We start from the raw sequence: 16,925 nt of genomic DNA, 5'->3' as shown, positions 1-16,925 counted from the left end.
AACTCAGGCACGGTTGTGCTTTGAAATAAATGCTAGCATCTACATGCTAACAAATACTAAATTAGTGATACTTTTCCATCCGAAAAGCATGTATTTATGCTAACATAATTGAGCATTAGGAGAAAGAACATGCTGGGAGTGTTGTTTGTTTGCAGGTATTTGGTAAAAAAAAAAAATATATATCAGAACAAACAAAAACATCACCTGATGATCAGTAGATCAGAGTTATTATGATTGATTCTTAGCACATCCATTCATTTTTTTTATATTAAATTTAAACCCAAAAATTTAGATTTTTTTATCATCACAAGCTTGCTGTTTTCTTTCGTCTCCACTACAAATATTGATGTCTCCAAGGATTTAAAATGTCCTATATTATAAATGCTATACAAAATATTTAGCAGAAAGATGATTTAAGTCATCACTCAGAGTATTAAGGCCTGTTTTTGGCTGCAGTTGTGCGTGAGAAACCCATACACAAATATGCGAGCAAAAGGGATCAAGTATGTCATAGTTCCTTTCTTTTCCGTTAGTCAATTTGTTCTTCTATCCCTGGCAGTGTTAATAAAGTAAATGTATCTTGTCTCTGTCTGGTGATTACTAAGAGCTTAATGTTTAAATTTGGGGAAACAATCCCATTAAGCTGAAAGTTGATGCTGTTTGGGAAATCCATGGAATTATTTAAAGTTCGTAAACACGTTGTTCTTTCCAAACAACTAACTGAGTGATGCTTTTTATCTTTCATTTTCTTCCACCACACATTCTTCTTCACTGCTGGAATATAATTAAGTACCTTTACTCAAGTGCTGTGGAATCCAGATGTTTTTTATGACTTTATATTGTACCTAAAGATTGTACTTTTACTACACTTCACTTCAAACAGCTGCAATTACAGTTTACCTTGATGATTGTGATACGACAAGTATCAAATATGAACTATAAAAAAAACATAATTACATTTAAACTAGTGGTACACAGCCTTTTTAACCACTGGGCCCCTTTTCACTTTCTAGCTTTAAAGTTCAACCAAAGCTGATTCCACATCCCAAGTTGTCTCATAGTGCCAGCATAATGTACTGTTGTGTTTAAAGTAGACATGTTTTGACAAATGGCAGCTTAAAGAACACATAAAATGTCATTCAAGCCATTTTGATGACCTTTCTTAAAGCGTTCTTTTCATGTGTACTTCAGGCTGTTACTGGTCAATTTGACCTACATCCAGAAACAGGTCAGAAAGTGGACACTCCACTGAGAGTTCTTTCCTATAACGAAACCAACACATGAAACCAACTTGTGTCACTTTTTTTTTACAGCTGCCTTTTATTTAATATTTTTTTATAAATTATTGTACTATTTATTTAACTATGTAAAACTCAGAGCTGGCCACACGTTCCTTAATCTGTTAAACATTATTTATCTGTGTTCATTTTTTAAGTTAACTAAACAGACATTTGACTTACGATAAATGTTGGTTTCTGGGTGCTTTTATTGTGAAATGGTGCTTGACCTTCATGAATGTACTTCTGGATCGGGGCCATGGTAAAGATGGTGGTGATATATCGAAAACGTTTTATTATATGTATAATTTCAATACAGACTTTTGTGCAATTTTTGGTTTTCTAAGTCTTCATAGACTCTTGAAAACTCAAATCTATCGATATTGCAAACAGCTGATGTACTTTTTGTTTTTTATAACACCGGTTAACGACAGCATAACTTCAGTTAATTTTGAACTGAATTAACGGATTAACTGCTAACAAAATTAAAACCTTTGTTAAAGATAATGGTTAACAACGTTGCTTGCTTTTTTAAACTGCCTTATTAAACTTATTATATTTTAGCTTTTTTCTTTGCTGCTGAGTCTTGTCTTTAATTTTTAATGGTATCTTTAAGTAATTTTAATGTATTTCTTTCTTCCTTTTGTGTGATGCTTTTGATAACTTCAAATTACTTTGTTGCTGAAATATGCTATTTAAATAAATTTGCCTTGTTTCTTTGCATAAAACTATTTTATAAATTTTACTAGAATCACACCAGTGACCTTACAAATTAAATCATTATTCGGAGATACCCAACCTAAGTCAACAGAGGTGGATATTGGTTTCCAATCACTCTAATGGTAGCTGGCCTGCCATTTCAGATACTGAAGTTTTGGCGGTAAGACTACTGTCCAATAGGTCACTGATTTATTTACCAAGATGAGCAAGCAGAAAGTGATTTGTAGGAGACAACAAAGACCAAGAGGATACCGTGGAGGAAAACTGTGTTTCAGTCCCCTCAGTTAAAATAAAGTGAGAGAAAAAGGCAGCAAGGGAGACATTTATGTTCAAGGATGAAGCAATTGGTTCATCCTCACTTGTATATCATGTTGCAGGCAGTATGGAAGTGGAAAATGTCATTTGAATGACTTTAGGGCCCAAAGGGCTGGTTATTTCCCATGCATCTGACATTTAGTCGACTTTCAAGTGCTTCCCCCGCCAGTGATTGGAATAAATTGTCACTGCAATGACAAACATGGTGGGTAATGGAATGGTGAAGAACGAAAGACTTTGGATGTTACTGGGCTACATGCCTATGGAGCTTCTTATGCTGGCTGATGTGTAGATTACTTCTTGCAATGTTCTGTTCTTTTCCATTGTATTTTGCCCTGTTCTGTTCTGGTTGGAACCAAAAGCTGTAAGGTCATCCATTGGTTTATCCACCTTCTTTTAGAAGCCTTGAGTTTAGCATTTTGGTCGCTATATACCATGCTTTTTTTTGGGCACAGACTGCTTTGTTAACATGGAAAGTTACCTCAAATAAAGTAGAGATGATGAGATTATTATCTTAAAAGGCTGTAGTACAGCCAGTAGACAACTGGCACGAGGGTCAAGGGGGAAACGCCTCTGATTGTGCATAACTTTAAGTCTTATAGTCTAAATAGATACAGATGATGTATTGAAAAATTCAGGAATATGCAGTTGTAGAGAAAGTAGCTTTATTGTTTGTTAGTTTTTTTGAGGGGGGGCTTCTTCATGCATTTATTTAGAGACAAGAATGAGAATAGAGTCAGAAATCAGGGGGGGTGAGAGTGGGTAATGATATGCGGGAAAGGACACCAAGGTCAGATTTGAACCCGGGCTGCCCACTTTGAGGACTACAGCCTCTGTACATAGTGCTAACCACGAGGCTACCAGCGACCAAGTGTATTTTTGTTATTACTGGACTGTAATTACTTGCTGTAAATTTTGGCCTTTTTATATGGTGTCTTATGGGGATCGACTCTCTCTCGGAGCCGCCCTCAAGTAGCTACTCGAGGAACTCCAATTTTTAGCAATTCCTAATACCCTCATAATGTAGCCCAAGATGTTTTTGATTGGCTGGAACCACTACTTATCATACAAATCTTGGTCATTTGATAACAGTGAATGCTTCAATATGCAAATGCTGTTGGTTGTTATGAAATGATTTTGCATATTTTCTTTGCCTTGACCTTTCCACCAGAGACTTGCGGGCTTGGAAAATATGACACAGTTATGCACAGCCTTTAATGAATGTTCCTGTTATGTTTGGAATATTTATATATTATAAATGCAAACGCAAATGGGTGAAGTATAAGAGATACTTCACCCATTTGCATTAAGATTTGTATCATTAGAAACCTGGTAGTATTTTTGAATTCTCGTGCATCCCACCCTCATTTTCCCCTGAGATGGGAAATTTCTAAGTCCGAAAAGGAGCTTCCGATGACGCAAAAATCGTCATTTTGCGTCAGCTGTTGCGACCGCTGGCTGCCGGGGCCGCCGCAGGCCGCACCAGCCAAAAAAAATTAAAACCGGCCTGTCGGCAGCAACCGTCTCGTGGCTATATTGCTGGCCACCGCCGGCCGCTGCCAGCTCAGCAGCCGAGACATAAGTTTCAAGGTATTGGTTTCATCAAGAGAATCACAATTATTACTCTGTGGTAGAACCAGGCTTTTTTCTTCTCCTGAAAAATAACAATAATGTCAACCTTCAGAAAACGTTACATTTGGTCCAAGTGGCCAGTGCTTAGAAGGACAAAAAAACATCCATCATCTTTGTACAATATGCCAACGAAGAAGGAGAGGACAACCTTGATAAAGTAAAACAGTGCAAAGAGAAAAAATCCAGCTGGCCTAATGCCATACTCAATAATATCACTGAGATATCGACCTACAGTGCATTTCCTTAAGATGTTCCTTAAGGAGAAGTTTTGAAGTGCCCTTGTAGCTCCTTTTATGAATAATCAACACAATCTTTATCTGCACTTCAACGTCGGTTGCACTGGTATGAGTGAATTGAACCTAGTCCTCATCAACAGTAAGATCCACAAAAAGCCAACATAACAATACATTTAAAAGAGAAAGAAATGCAACCTCTCTGCTCCAAAAAAAGGACAACTTGTTGGGAATGTTGAATGCATAAGCAAAATTTAAGAGCATTTAGAATGAGAATATTAGTTTGCAATAACAAAGATTTTGCTTAATCTTTTTGTTAAGTTTTTGTTAATATTGAATAAATAGTTAAGGGTTATGATAAATAGACCTTAAAAGGACATTTTATTTTATAGAAATGAGGACAGAGTTGTTGTAACAGGTTGTAATAGTTATATAATTATGTCAGATATGCTATTTATACTTTATACTTTATACTCTGTGTTTTGAACTTATGTTGAGCAACTTGTTCTGATGTGTTCCCTGAGCAGTGTTGGGACCTAAATCAAACTGAAGGTGTAGAATGTAAGAACTCTTTAATGTCTGAAGCCCATGAGGGGACATTTTTCAATTTAAGTCCCAAAAAGAAAGTATTTTAAATAGTAGATTACTAACACATTTTGACATATCAAGTAATATATGTAATACATTGTTTTTTTGTGTTTGTTTGTTTCTTTTTTTATCTTCTTTCCAAACCATTTTATCATCATAGTACACCCTGTATTTATATTGTGACCCTTTGTAGAGGCCTGAAACCTAGTGGGATACCACTGAACTAAACCCCCAATTTGTATAATAAGTAGCTCCTTCTTATCCAGCCATAAACATTAAAATGCCACTTACACATTGATGTATCAGCTTAAAATTCTACTCAAGTACTAAATGATAATATACATCAGCCACAGGAGACATTTTACTATGGTCAATTCCATTTTTATCGTTATAGAACATAAATGTAAAAGTGGCCTCAAGGGGCATTGAACACTGCACTCCCTGTTCCCTTGAGTTGGATAATTGTCTTTTAGCTGACTTCCTAACTTTACCATTAAGATTGTCTCTTTGAAGCAGTTTCTTATGGCGCCCTCTCTTATACTTTAAACTCAACACCATTTAAGAGAACAATGAATGTAAGACATTTGCTTGTGATGCAGGGTTTTTGTCAATCTTGCATTGGTAATTTGACTTTTCCCACCAAAGTTATTCCCAAATATATTTCCCTCATCACATAGAAAACTGAATCTCCTGTAGATCCCCAGTAATCTCCTCTTTCTGATTTGTGCAGATGGATCTCAGAGGAATGGGAGCATTGTACCAAAACCTGCGGCAGCCTGGGCTTCCAGATCCGGACTGTCCGCTGTGTGCAGTTCCTCCACGACTACACCAATCGCTCCATCCACAGCAAGTACTGCAGCGGAGAGAAGCCAGAGAGCCGGAGGCCCTGTAACAGAGTGTCATGTCCCGCACAGTGGAGGACCGGAGCCTGGTCTGAGGTGAAGTATCCATATGATGTATTGAAGGATGGATTTCCTTTCGCTTGAGTGCGTCAGGGAGTCTGATTGATTTTATTTTTCATGTCACGTAGTTTATGAATCATACATAAAACATGAGGCAATTGATATTGGATTCACAGCAGAGTCATTTCTACAAACAAAATTGTTTTTTGACAGCATTTCCATGTGTGAATGTACTGTAGCTCGTCATATGTTCACACATCCAAATGCACAAACAATCGGCGATAGCAGTTATAGAAAAATAACGGCACTATAAAGTGTCTTTCTGTTTGTCAGTTAATATTTAATGCCAAATAATCTAAATAATGTAAACATAGTAGTACTTCAGGGTTTTTGCTGAATATATAACATTTAGTCATACATTTAAATTATCTTGAATAAGTCACATAAACCAATCAATATAGCATCAATATAGCTTTAATGAATGCAGCTGTTTTTGATATTGTCTCATCTGGGGGTAAACACATTTCAGACTCACTGTCTCGTTGACATTTTCATTCAGTCTCAGTGACGTTGGCAGGAGATGCGAGAAACAGTCTAAAAATAGCCAGCCGGGGTCATAACAAGTGGAATAAACACCAAAGATGAATGATTTGTTTGCTGCTTTGACATCACGCATTCACTCACCACCCCTAATGTGATGTTGTTAACACAGTTTAAAGAAGAACACTTCAGAACAGAATATAATTGTTTTCAAAGAGGCTGAGGGTTAAAGTCATCCACCACATGTAAAGATGTCTGTAGAAGTGTCCATTTCAAAAGTTAGAAAGCACATCAGCAGCTCCCAAACTTTTGATGTCAGAGTTGTTGGTGGGAAGACATTTTCCGATTTAACAAAAATCCTTGAATATTGAATTGTTTTAATATTTCAATCGTTCTCGCTATCTCTTTCTTTCCTGTTTAGAAATAAAGTGTAAAAAAAAAAAAAAGTCTGTAAATGTTGCTGATGTTCTCCTTGGACTGTGGTGCAGCTTGAAAAAGCTTCAAAATCTGTAGTTCTTTTGGCACCAACACCATCATTTAAGTTGGTGCAACAAAAGAGCTATCTTTTCTTGTCACTGCCTTACCCTGAATTAAAATCTATGTATGAAACTATGATACGAGCAGCAAAACAGCATCCCTGAATATGAGTGCAGAGGATGTAATGGACGAGCACATTTTACAGTGTTTTGCTGACACTGATATTCAGCTCTATTTGTTTGAGTCAGAGTTTACTGCCAAAGGGTTGCACTGAGGTAGAGACTGGGAATGAGGGAGGACGTTGCTGCTTAAACTGACAATATGTCAACACTGGTTGGATACAACATAAAACTCTGCAAAAATGCACTTAAAGAGAGTCTGACCTCTTTGCGTCCATCACTGAGGTACTGCTGTTGTGGTCCTTGATGTTTCCTTTTTTCATCATTTGTTGTGATACGTTTGCAGGATATTTCAATAACTGTTGACAAAAAATGATTGACGTTCGATGAAAAGTTTGACTAAATGAAATTATTTTCAGGCCTGAACAGCAGTTTTTTCCTGATACTTCATCTACCAAAAGGCAAGGTGGAAAGTTAAAAAAAAGGTGGATGCAGCATTGGCTTGCCAAGGAATTAAGCTTAGGTCATTCAGTTTTAGTCTTTGCCCTTTTCATTATCTTTCTCAATCAATGTCCTCAGCATACTGGAAATAATGAATGTTAACACCCAAAAAAAGCCAAAGTAAATGAGCTTATTTCTCCCATGCTAAAATGTGTTCGAATAGTTAGATGACAGATTTTTTTTTGTTTCAACTCTTGGTTGGACTACACTACAACAACTACAAACTGAGCTCATGAAGACAGGACTTATTGAAGTTAGTTTTAATCATTTGCTTGTGGCCAGTAGGTTTTAAGAGGGTTAAACTAACATTTTAAGAAGGCATGTCTCAGAAGGCATGTGGCTGACTCACTGGAAACTTGGCTCATCACATCATTTTGTAAAAGCTAAAAAATGTCAGTAGGGATTTGGTTTCTATCCAAAAATCGATGCTACCAATTAGCAGACTTGTGTGGGAAAAAAAGGAAAAAGATTGCAGTAATTTATTTTATGATAACATATCCTGAATGGTCCTCAGGCCTGATTTCAGCAGTTTAGTAAAAAAAAGTAGTAGATAAAACATACATATATAATGCGGACCTTGTGAAAACAGTACTTACTCAAACGCATACACCTGCCTAAACAAATGTGTTTTAAAGGGTTATTTGGAAAATTCCATAGTTCAAATCTGAGTGCAAAGTACACAATGAGATATGGTTCTATGTCTTAAAAAGCTTGATCATCTCCGATCTTAAGGCAGAGTGCATGGCACAGACAGCAAATTGAGCATATCAGTACTTGACCTAAAGGAGAGAGTTGATGTGTAGGGTTGAATTCATTCAGTCACATACATGTATGCAAGAGCCTGACTGTGGAATGAGGATTTTAAAGCAGTTCCTGTTTGCAAAGGGGAGACAGTGAAGGGATCCAAGGACAGAAGTGAGGGGAGGCTGCCTTTGACGTTGAAGTCTTGCTGCAGTAATTTTGAATGATTTTGGAGGATCAAGAGCGAATATATGCATAATCTTTTACACCTTATTGAGTATGTGTTCTTGTTAGCTTTATTGTTTTTGTTTGGACTACATTAATAGTATAGTATAGTTTTTTGTGCAATAAATAAAATTAAAATTAAAAGAATTAAATTAAGTGAGGGGAAAGTATATTCAGCAGTACAAGATGGGATACAACATCTTTAGCAGCAGGAGCAGCAGCAGAGTTTTGAAAGGTGTTAAATTTGAGGGAAAAAAGGATGGTGTTAGCTGTTAAGCAAAGTTTGCTCAAATATCGCCTCTTTATTACATGGATTTGAGTGAGGGGGATTAAAAAAAAAAAAAAAAAGAGGCCCAATACTTTGAACCAGAATCCCTGTTTCATCACAGTGAGCTGAAAAACGTTTCTGTCATTCAGTCTCTTATGGCTTTAAGACAGTTAGTAAGCCCAGATAAAGTCACTTGAAATCCTCACTAGATTGGTAAGCACTTTTTCTTGGTTAATTAGTAGCGCTTGTATTTCCACAGCTGGGGCAGTCGCAGGCAGCTTCATGCACTTTTGCCTCAAATATCTTGTTATGGAGACAAGAATGAACTTAAGGGGACAGAGGCCCCTAAAGCAGCATGCAACTGTTGTATTAAATCAGATGCTATGATTTGTTACAAGAGCTGGAAATATCAAGTGAATAGCAAAGGCCCCAGAACAGAGCCCTGCCACCACAAGACAGTCATGAATAATCAAGGCAACAAGGTCTTGTCAGTGAGATACAAAAAATAAAAGGAACAAAAAACAGACACATATTCACCTGCTAGTCTTGCCTAATCAAAATAGGTTCTGTTAACAATCCACCCTAGAATGTCTTCTCAAGTATTTTGGCCTACAGTTTGTTCCGTCTGTGTCGGGCACAGCTCTAAGGTTTAATAATGTAACCATGCTATACATAATACGCCCAGTCATTCATGTGACATTTAAATAAGGACATGCAGATCTTTAAGGTCAAAAGCACATCTGAGGTTAAGAAGCATTGACACCTCTTAAATTGACACCTCTTATGTATTTTGTTCTTTTCTTAAGACTAGATAAACGACTTAAAAAAATGAACCATGCTGACACTGGTAACCTGCTGTGTATAGCAAATCTGACACAGCCAACAGCAATGTAAGCTCCCCGTTGCATGCATTTAGATAGACTTTGATGGACTTTATTCCCTGTGCGCTCTAAAGTGAAATCCAGTTTTAAAAAGGGCATAGAGCAAAGTGTCTGTGTTCTGTGGCTTTAAACGGAGATTGAATTTCAAGTCAGGTTGTTCTTCTACACTGCCTGCCGCTTTTGTGAACTGCCCCCACTCTTCTCATCCCTGTCCTATAAAAACGGGTATTTTTTTAAAATTCGGTATGTGAACGAGTGGCTGTTTGTGCTTCTCTACAGTGCTCTGTGACCTGTGGCGAAGGGATGGAGAGGCGACTGGTCACCTGCCGCATTGGAGATCAATGTAATGGAGACAAACCTGAAACTGTGAGAACTTGCAGACCAGGACCCTGCCACGGTGAGCATGTCTTTGTCAAACTGACGGAATACTGATTTTTAAGGATCATAGTAGATCATTTTTATTCCATGCCTCCTCATTTCAGCTCCTTTTGCATTCTTTAAGATAAACGCCATGTTATCATAAAGAACATCAGTCGTTTCAACAGCTCCTCTAAAGTAGACCATGAAATGCCTTTCTTGTCATATCCTTTCACAATCAGTTCTTGTAGGTTTCACCTCTGAAACTACAAATGTTTATATTGAGGACCTTTTGAGTCCATTGAGTTCCATTAAATGTCCGTATGGCAACAATATTAAATAGCAGAAATAAAATGCAAGTCTGCATACATTTGGTGTTAAATCATTATTTTGTGGCATCTTTTTTAATGCACGGGTTTGCTTAAAAATCCTGGCATACATTCAACTCAAACAATACTTCACTATCACAAAGAAATCAAATCTTCAGTTCACTGATGTGGATCCTAAATGTCAATGTATGCCAGTTGATTTTCAGAGGTCTTTTGTTAGATCATAAATGCAGCGATGATATTTGCAGGCGAGAAAGGAGGATTAACTAGGATGAACACTCAAATAACACACCTTTCTCCCATCTGCAGGAGGGCACTTAAAAGGACATACTTTCTATGTCATATTGATCTACAATTTATGTGGTATAGTACTCAAAAGATTGTGAATTGCTTTGAAATCAATTATGCACAGGAAGGATGTTGCCATATTGACACACATCTTCTTTGGAGTTAGTTACTTATTCTATTCAGCACCTTTAAACAATTATTTAGTCAAAATATTCACCATTAAATAGTGGCTTATTATAAGTGCTTATTAGTACCTTATTATACATACATACAGGTTGTGAAGGGCTTTGTAGGTGAGGATGAGGAGTTGGAAGTTGATACGCTTGGGGATGGGGAGCCAGTGGGGGTCATTAAGGACGGGGGTGATGTGGTTTCTGGTGCGGGAGTGTGTGAGGAGACGAGCAGCGGAGTTCTGGATGTATTGAGAATGAGCATTATCCTGTTGAGTGTGCTGTGGCTGACACACACTACAGTATTTTGTGGCACAAGTGCAAAGCGGTCAGTTTTTTTATTAAAATCCTCACTGATCTGTAATTCCTCCAGCTCCATCCAGCCTCTCTCATGTTCATCCAAGGCCACCTCTCACCGCTTTCAGCACGATGAGTTAATACTGTTTTTCTCTTTGACTTTCAGATGAGCCATGCAATGGAGACAAGTCCATCTTCTGCCAGATGGAGGTCCTAGCTCGTTACTGCTCTATTCCAGGCTACAGCAAACTGTGCTGCGATTCCTGCAGCAGACGCAGCGGAGCGCTGTCTTTATTCTCAGACGCGGCTGAGCAGGAGGAGCACCTCCGTTTCGGTTCAGCCTCTCAGCTGCTGGAGACATTAACAGCCTCAGTAGCAGCCAACTCAACTCACAGTGGCAAACAAAGCTCCAGCAAAGGATCAGCAGGCAACGCTGCCAAACACGCCACCACCCCTGCCCAGCTTAAGAAAACCTCATCAAGGATCACCGTGGCACCGAGGCGGGTTCCACGACACACAGGCCTCTTTGGCAGGAAGCTGCCTGCTATGGCACCATCCCCCCTGGCGGTTCCTACTGTGAGTCAAAGGTCGAGCAACTTGACAGATAGTCGGCAGCCGACAGCCTATTCTGAAGTGGAGAGATGAAAGTGACGGTTTTCCCCTTCAGGACTCTTACTGTACAGTAGATAGTCCAGCTTCTTCCTGAGTCTCCTCGTGCCAAAAACTAATAACAAAAAAAAAAACAAAGAGAGAAAGTAAAGTGCTGGTTCACTTTGTTTTAAGAATGATCATTTTGACCCTGATACTGACTTTAAATATGTTTTAGATGTCTTACAGAAAGCTACCAGATTATTTGGACATAAACAGCCATGTTGCTTTTCTGCCATACTTTGTATGGAGAGAATCAAATATTCAGTTCTTGCATGGTACAGGGAGCACATGGTCCGTGTAAAAAAAAAAGCTAAATTAAACACAGTTACACTAGTTAATACTGAATAGGGAGACAGGTTAATGAGGAATTAACAAGGTGGTCTAAATTGGATTATTGACCCCAAACTTAAAGCAGATGAGACAAAGAAGGACCCACCCAGTGTTAAAGCTTTCTCTGATGCCATTTTCAGTGTCGGCGGAGGTGACAGGTGCAGCTTTTCGTTTGTTATTTCCCTCTATTTGGTCTTTCCTCTGGTTTTGTCATTTGATGAATCTGGCCCCTGGTGTCTGCAGAGCATTGCAGCGGGTCTTCTGTAAACACTAGTCAGACAGCGAGAGAGAAAATGTCAACAGTGCAGTCAGTAGGGATGATTCAATTTGTTAAAAATCGAACAGACTGAATCCCTGAAAACAGATCGCCTGATCCAGCTGATAAATATTTTTTTACTTGAACATTAAAAACTGCCATTTTCTTGCCAAAAAAAGTCACAATGAAGCTTGAGTCTTACAGATTTCAACATTTCAAGTTCTTCCTGAGCTTTGTATTATGCAAAATGAAGCGTGGGAATTTTACAGGCCTTATATGGAAAGTGGCTAAAGAAAAACCATGAGTTTAATGGTTTAAGTTGTATAGATTGCTTTATGTCCAGCAATGTGTCTTTAAGGTGCTCTACCATTTATGTGGAAATGGTATTTATAACGGTTCCTGTAAATACTGTACATGAACATATCAGTAATATTTAAAGCTTGGGATACTTTCAAACATCCTTTAATTGATCAAATAAGAAAAAAAAAAGATTCCTAACCTCTATGTTTTCAGTAACATGCATTCAATGGACAAACATGGTGAAAATCCAGCGATTACAAAGATTAGGCCTTTTTGCTTTCAGGTCCAGAGATAGATAAGAAGATTGATACCACTTTCAAAAGTACAGTTAACAAAATAAGAAACCTCAGACAGGAAATGGTTTTGTTAAGCTTAGTTTAGTTTAGCTTAGCTTAGTATAAGAACTGGAGGCAGACTGTCTCAGATCAAAATACAAACACCTTTAAAGCTTGGCATTATATATGCCATAACTCATCTTTTTATTATTTCGACTCGAAAGATAAATCAAATAAAAAATTCTACTTAACAGCTTGCTGTTCCCCCCCTTTTCTTGTCATAAGAATAGGCAAACTATCTCCTGGCTGTGGTCCTTATTTTACATGCAGACATTTGATTTTATATTCTAACATTTGTAAGGAAAGCAATGAAGCACATTTCTGAAACCCCCCCCAAAAAAAAAGTTTCTTTCAAAGGCAGAGTGTGTATGACTTGCTTAATGTGACTGATGTGTTGATGTTGCCCCTGTCCTAAGCTCAGTCTCAACATTAGCTAATTTTTGTATGCTAAGGTTCTGGTATTGAGTTTTTCCCCGAGAAAACTCTGCTCAGAAAGGTTGACTTTGTTTCGTCAAAGAAGGGAACTAAAAAGGGAATATGTTTAACAAGGGTTTTTTTTTTTTAATTGCAGACCATACAGGCTCCTTGCAGGCTCCTGTTCAGCTTGAGCTAACAAAAAGTGTATTCAATTTTCACACCCCACTAACCTGTGTTAGTTCAATTTTCACGTTGATGTAACCATAAAAAGACTCCCATCACTCCCATTGACTTTCAGTTCAGTGTGGGATTATTTGTTATTGTGGCAAAAGCTCTAACATTTCAAACATTTAAAGCTGCATTAAGTGTTTTTTGACCACTAGAGGGCAGAAAGACTTCCAAAGAACTCACAATTCTACAGTCCTGTGGGAGTCGTTCATTTATTAAAGGGATACTTCATCCATTTGCATTAAGCTTTGTGTCATTAGAAACCTGCTAGTATTTTTGAACGGTCGTCCATCCCGCCCTCATTTTCCCCTGAGATGGGAAGTCTGAAAAGGAGCGTCCGATGACACAAAAATAGTCATTTTGTTGTAGTTAATGTCTGTAAATAGAGCACCCTTCAGTGGGAGTGGCCTGTGGTGCTGTGCATTCTGGGAGTTGTTGTCTTTCATCCACATGAGCCAAAAAGACACTTTCTGCCTTTTCTCGGTCAAGAAGGCACCAACTTCAAAATGTATTTCACAATTCTACTACATATATGACCCAATGTCAAGTCACAGATTCATGTTTCAACGGGTGAAGTATCCCTTTAAGTACTACTGGAAAACCTGAAAAGAAACAGTGGCATTATTAAAAATCCAGCAGAAACAGAGCAACATCTTTCATTGCATTTGTGTAAATATGATGAGTATCAGTCCCATTTTTAACAAACCTTTGAACATTGTTTTGGGTCTTTCCAGAATCCCTGGGAAAATATTTGTCTTTTCAGGTGCTAGATATTCCATTTTACCAGCTTATTATTTATTCCTGACCCCTGCTGTTTGGTGCTAGCTAACAATTTAGCTTATATTTTATTTTTCTGTGGGGGTTGAACAGAGCCAAGCCAAAGTGCTATAAGCTATGTAGAGCTGCAGAGGTGTTGATTCTCAGTAAGCTTAGCACCATGAGCAACCATTCCACACCCAGAGCCTTTTCATTCCAATTTTTAAGAGAAAACGTCTTGCTTAATGGAGCTTTAACCTAATTACACTCTTTGACATTGAGTCTAAACAAGATTTTATTGAACACTTAGTGTTTGGACCTCATTGTAAGCACAAGAAGCTGGACTTTCAAAAGTATTACCGTATGTGGAACCGTTCTTTCCAAAGTATTTCCTTAATGGCTTTAATATGACGGAAGAAGGTTCAAGAGAGTTAAAGCTATTTATTTTTCTTAAAAAAAAAGGTTTTCTTCACAACCACCATGCATCTGACTGCAATAGCAAAGACAGTTTCTGTGTTTTCAGTTATAAATTACTCGCAACTATTCACACTCACTCCTGTGTGCCAATGTATAGTTCATGTATATAGCATTGAGTGCATTAATATTTATTAAAAGTTAAAGGGTTCTCCTTTGTTTTTACAGTATGCGCAGTGTCATATGGTCAATAGGCTGCAGCAGAGAAACCATTGAAAACTGATCCCATTTTATACAACCTTTGAATGGATTTCTTCTTTTTTTGAAACTTGATAGGCTAGAAATGACATTGTTTTTTGCAAACAATTAGATGTAAATATATGTGCACGATTCAGAGTTTTTTTTTTTTACTTGTTGTCACAAAGCTGTCTTTTCACAGCTGTTTTGTAGAAGTTATAAACAGAGCTGTTACATCACAGCGAGATGTACTGACCAGACAAATGCTTTATTTTAACCAATAAAACATAAATAGTGTAGAACCAGCAAACAAGTAAAGTTTTTTATGCTGTTTGTAGTTTTCAGTATTGTCTAACCATTTTACATTTTCCTCCCCAGTTTTTCTACACTCTTACCTTGCTGCCTATACAACATTGCTGCTAATGTTACGTAGAGCTTGTAATGATAAATAGGATAGTTGTAGAAGTTATGTTGACAATCCCTGAGCCTCAGACAGATGTTTTTTTTGCATAGGATCTTCCATGTACTGTATCAATACCCCTGTGCTATTTGTGCATTGAAGTATATTGATTGTCATTACTGTCAGTCACTCTCTGCTCTATTTGCTTTTCTATGTATTTGTGTAGATTGAAGTGTACACTACTGATGCTGTTTGTTGTAATGGGGAGCACATAGCAATAAAAGATATTAACTTCTTTCATTTCTTGCCTCAGGCGTTTATTTACACCATAATTTCCTCATCTGACGCTGTCTTTGCATCACTTATTTTCTGTATTTCTTCATCTAAAATTGATCATAAAAAATAAACCTGATTTGTTTAAGTAAAAACGCAACAACCCACATTTCTGAGTCGTTCTTTTCTGTAATTAAATGGGACCTCCATTTGCTCCATAATCCCAATAACTTCTACACCAAGATCCTGAGGATTAGACTCTTTTCCATGGTAGCTCACACTTGTTAATGGTAACTTTGGTTTAGACCTGTGTGTGTTGAATTTAATCAATGGAAATAGTTATTCCTTTTAAATGAGTCCTCAGTTGTTGATGGATGCCCAGTTTTATACCCCTTTAACACTTTCACTGGTTTGTTTTTTCCTACCACAAGTGTGTGGGGGTTGCTGTGATGTCTTTTTACTTTGACTATAGAGAAGCGCAAAGCATCAAACAGTAAAAACCACGCTATTGGGAAACTATTGGCCCATAGTTTGACCAGGACTGAAAATCTATTAATATCCCTGTAGCCACTTGAAACATTACATATCAGCATGTCAAAGGATTATCTTTAGAACCCTATATCCTTCAGATTGAAGAAATGTAAATTGAAAATACACAACATTGTTGATCTGTCTCAGTGTCCTGAAACTTAGACATGTTGATATTTACAACTATTTGATGGAATTACAATCGCTGTTGCTTGGATCCACTTTTCTTCCTGAAAACAAAACCATTGCGGGGTCTTATAAAAGCTTTGTCTATGAGAGCCAAGTGTAGATAGGACTGAATAACGTTTTGTCTTTACTAATATTGTTTGGAAATTGAGCCACCATGTCAAGGATTTCATCTAGCGAAGAGCACACTGTGACTTTAATCATTGTTCTTTGTGGAGGTCAGTAATTATACATTCATCTACTTCTTGAATTATTCAAGACCTGTTATATCTTTGTTTGAACTTGGAATGAGGTTTCAGAAAAACCTATGGATAGTTACAGACTATACGCTGGTGCATACTTTTGTCTGAACAGATTCCTAATTCTAATTTGACAACACAGGATGACGAAGACATTCATTACATCCATGTTTTGAGCACCACCAGCAGCAGATTACCAGCTGGGGAGGACATCTCAATTAAACCGTAACACTTCAGTATGGGTGATTGATGGCAAGGAAAATTAATAAGCACGCAATCCTTTCATATTTCCTGTCAACTGTATCTAACCCTGCGGCTACTTATTTATGTACGATGCAACATATTATCTTCCCTCTAAAAGCATTCTGCATCTCTGCTTCTAAAGACGGCTTCACAGAAACACCATTTCATTTGACGATAAATGTAGATGAAACGTGACGTCAACTGTCTAAATTGAACAGCAAGACAGCAGTTAAAGCAACTGAACAATCAACGTTTATGAAGTGAACACAGCT

At 37.6% G+C, this 16,925-nt stretch overlaps 1 protein-coding gene across 1 annotated transcript in view; it reads left to right on the top strand.

The window, feature by feature from the left end:
- Positions 1-15,484, top strand: part of adamts3 (ADAM metallopeptidase with thrombospondin type 1 motif, 3) — a 156,391-nt gene extending 140,907 nt beyond the window's left edge. The window contains exons 20-22 of the mRNA XM_061038275.1: positions 5,496-5,703; positions 9,699-9,816; positions 11,027-15,484. Coding sequence (XP_060894258.1) covers positions 5,496-5,703; positions 9,699-9,816; positions 11,027-11,505 — 805 coding nt within the window. The 3' untranslated portion in view covers positions 11,506-15,484. The remainder of the gene's footprint in view (positions 1-5,495; positions 5,704-9,698; positions 9,817-11,026) is intronic.
- The last annotated feature ends 1,441 nt before the right edge of the window (positions 15,485-16,925 follow it).

The sequence above is a fragment of the Labrus mixtus genome, chromosome 5, assembly GCF_963584025.1.
Source record: "Labrus mixtus chromosome 5, fLabMix1.1, whole genome shotgun sequence".
NCBI classification, from domain to species: Eukaryota; Metazoa; Chordata; class Actinopteri; order Labriformes; family Labridae; genus Labrus; species Labrus mixtus.
Note: the sequence above shows the minus strand (reverse complement) of the source record. Positions and strands in the feature narration are given on the sequence as shown.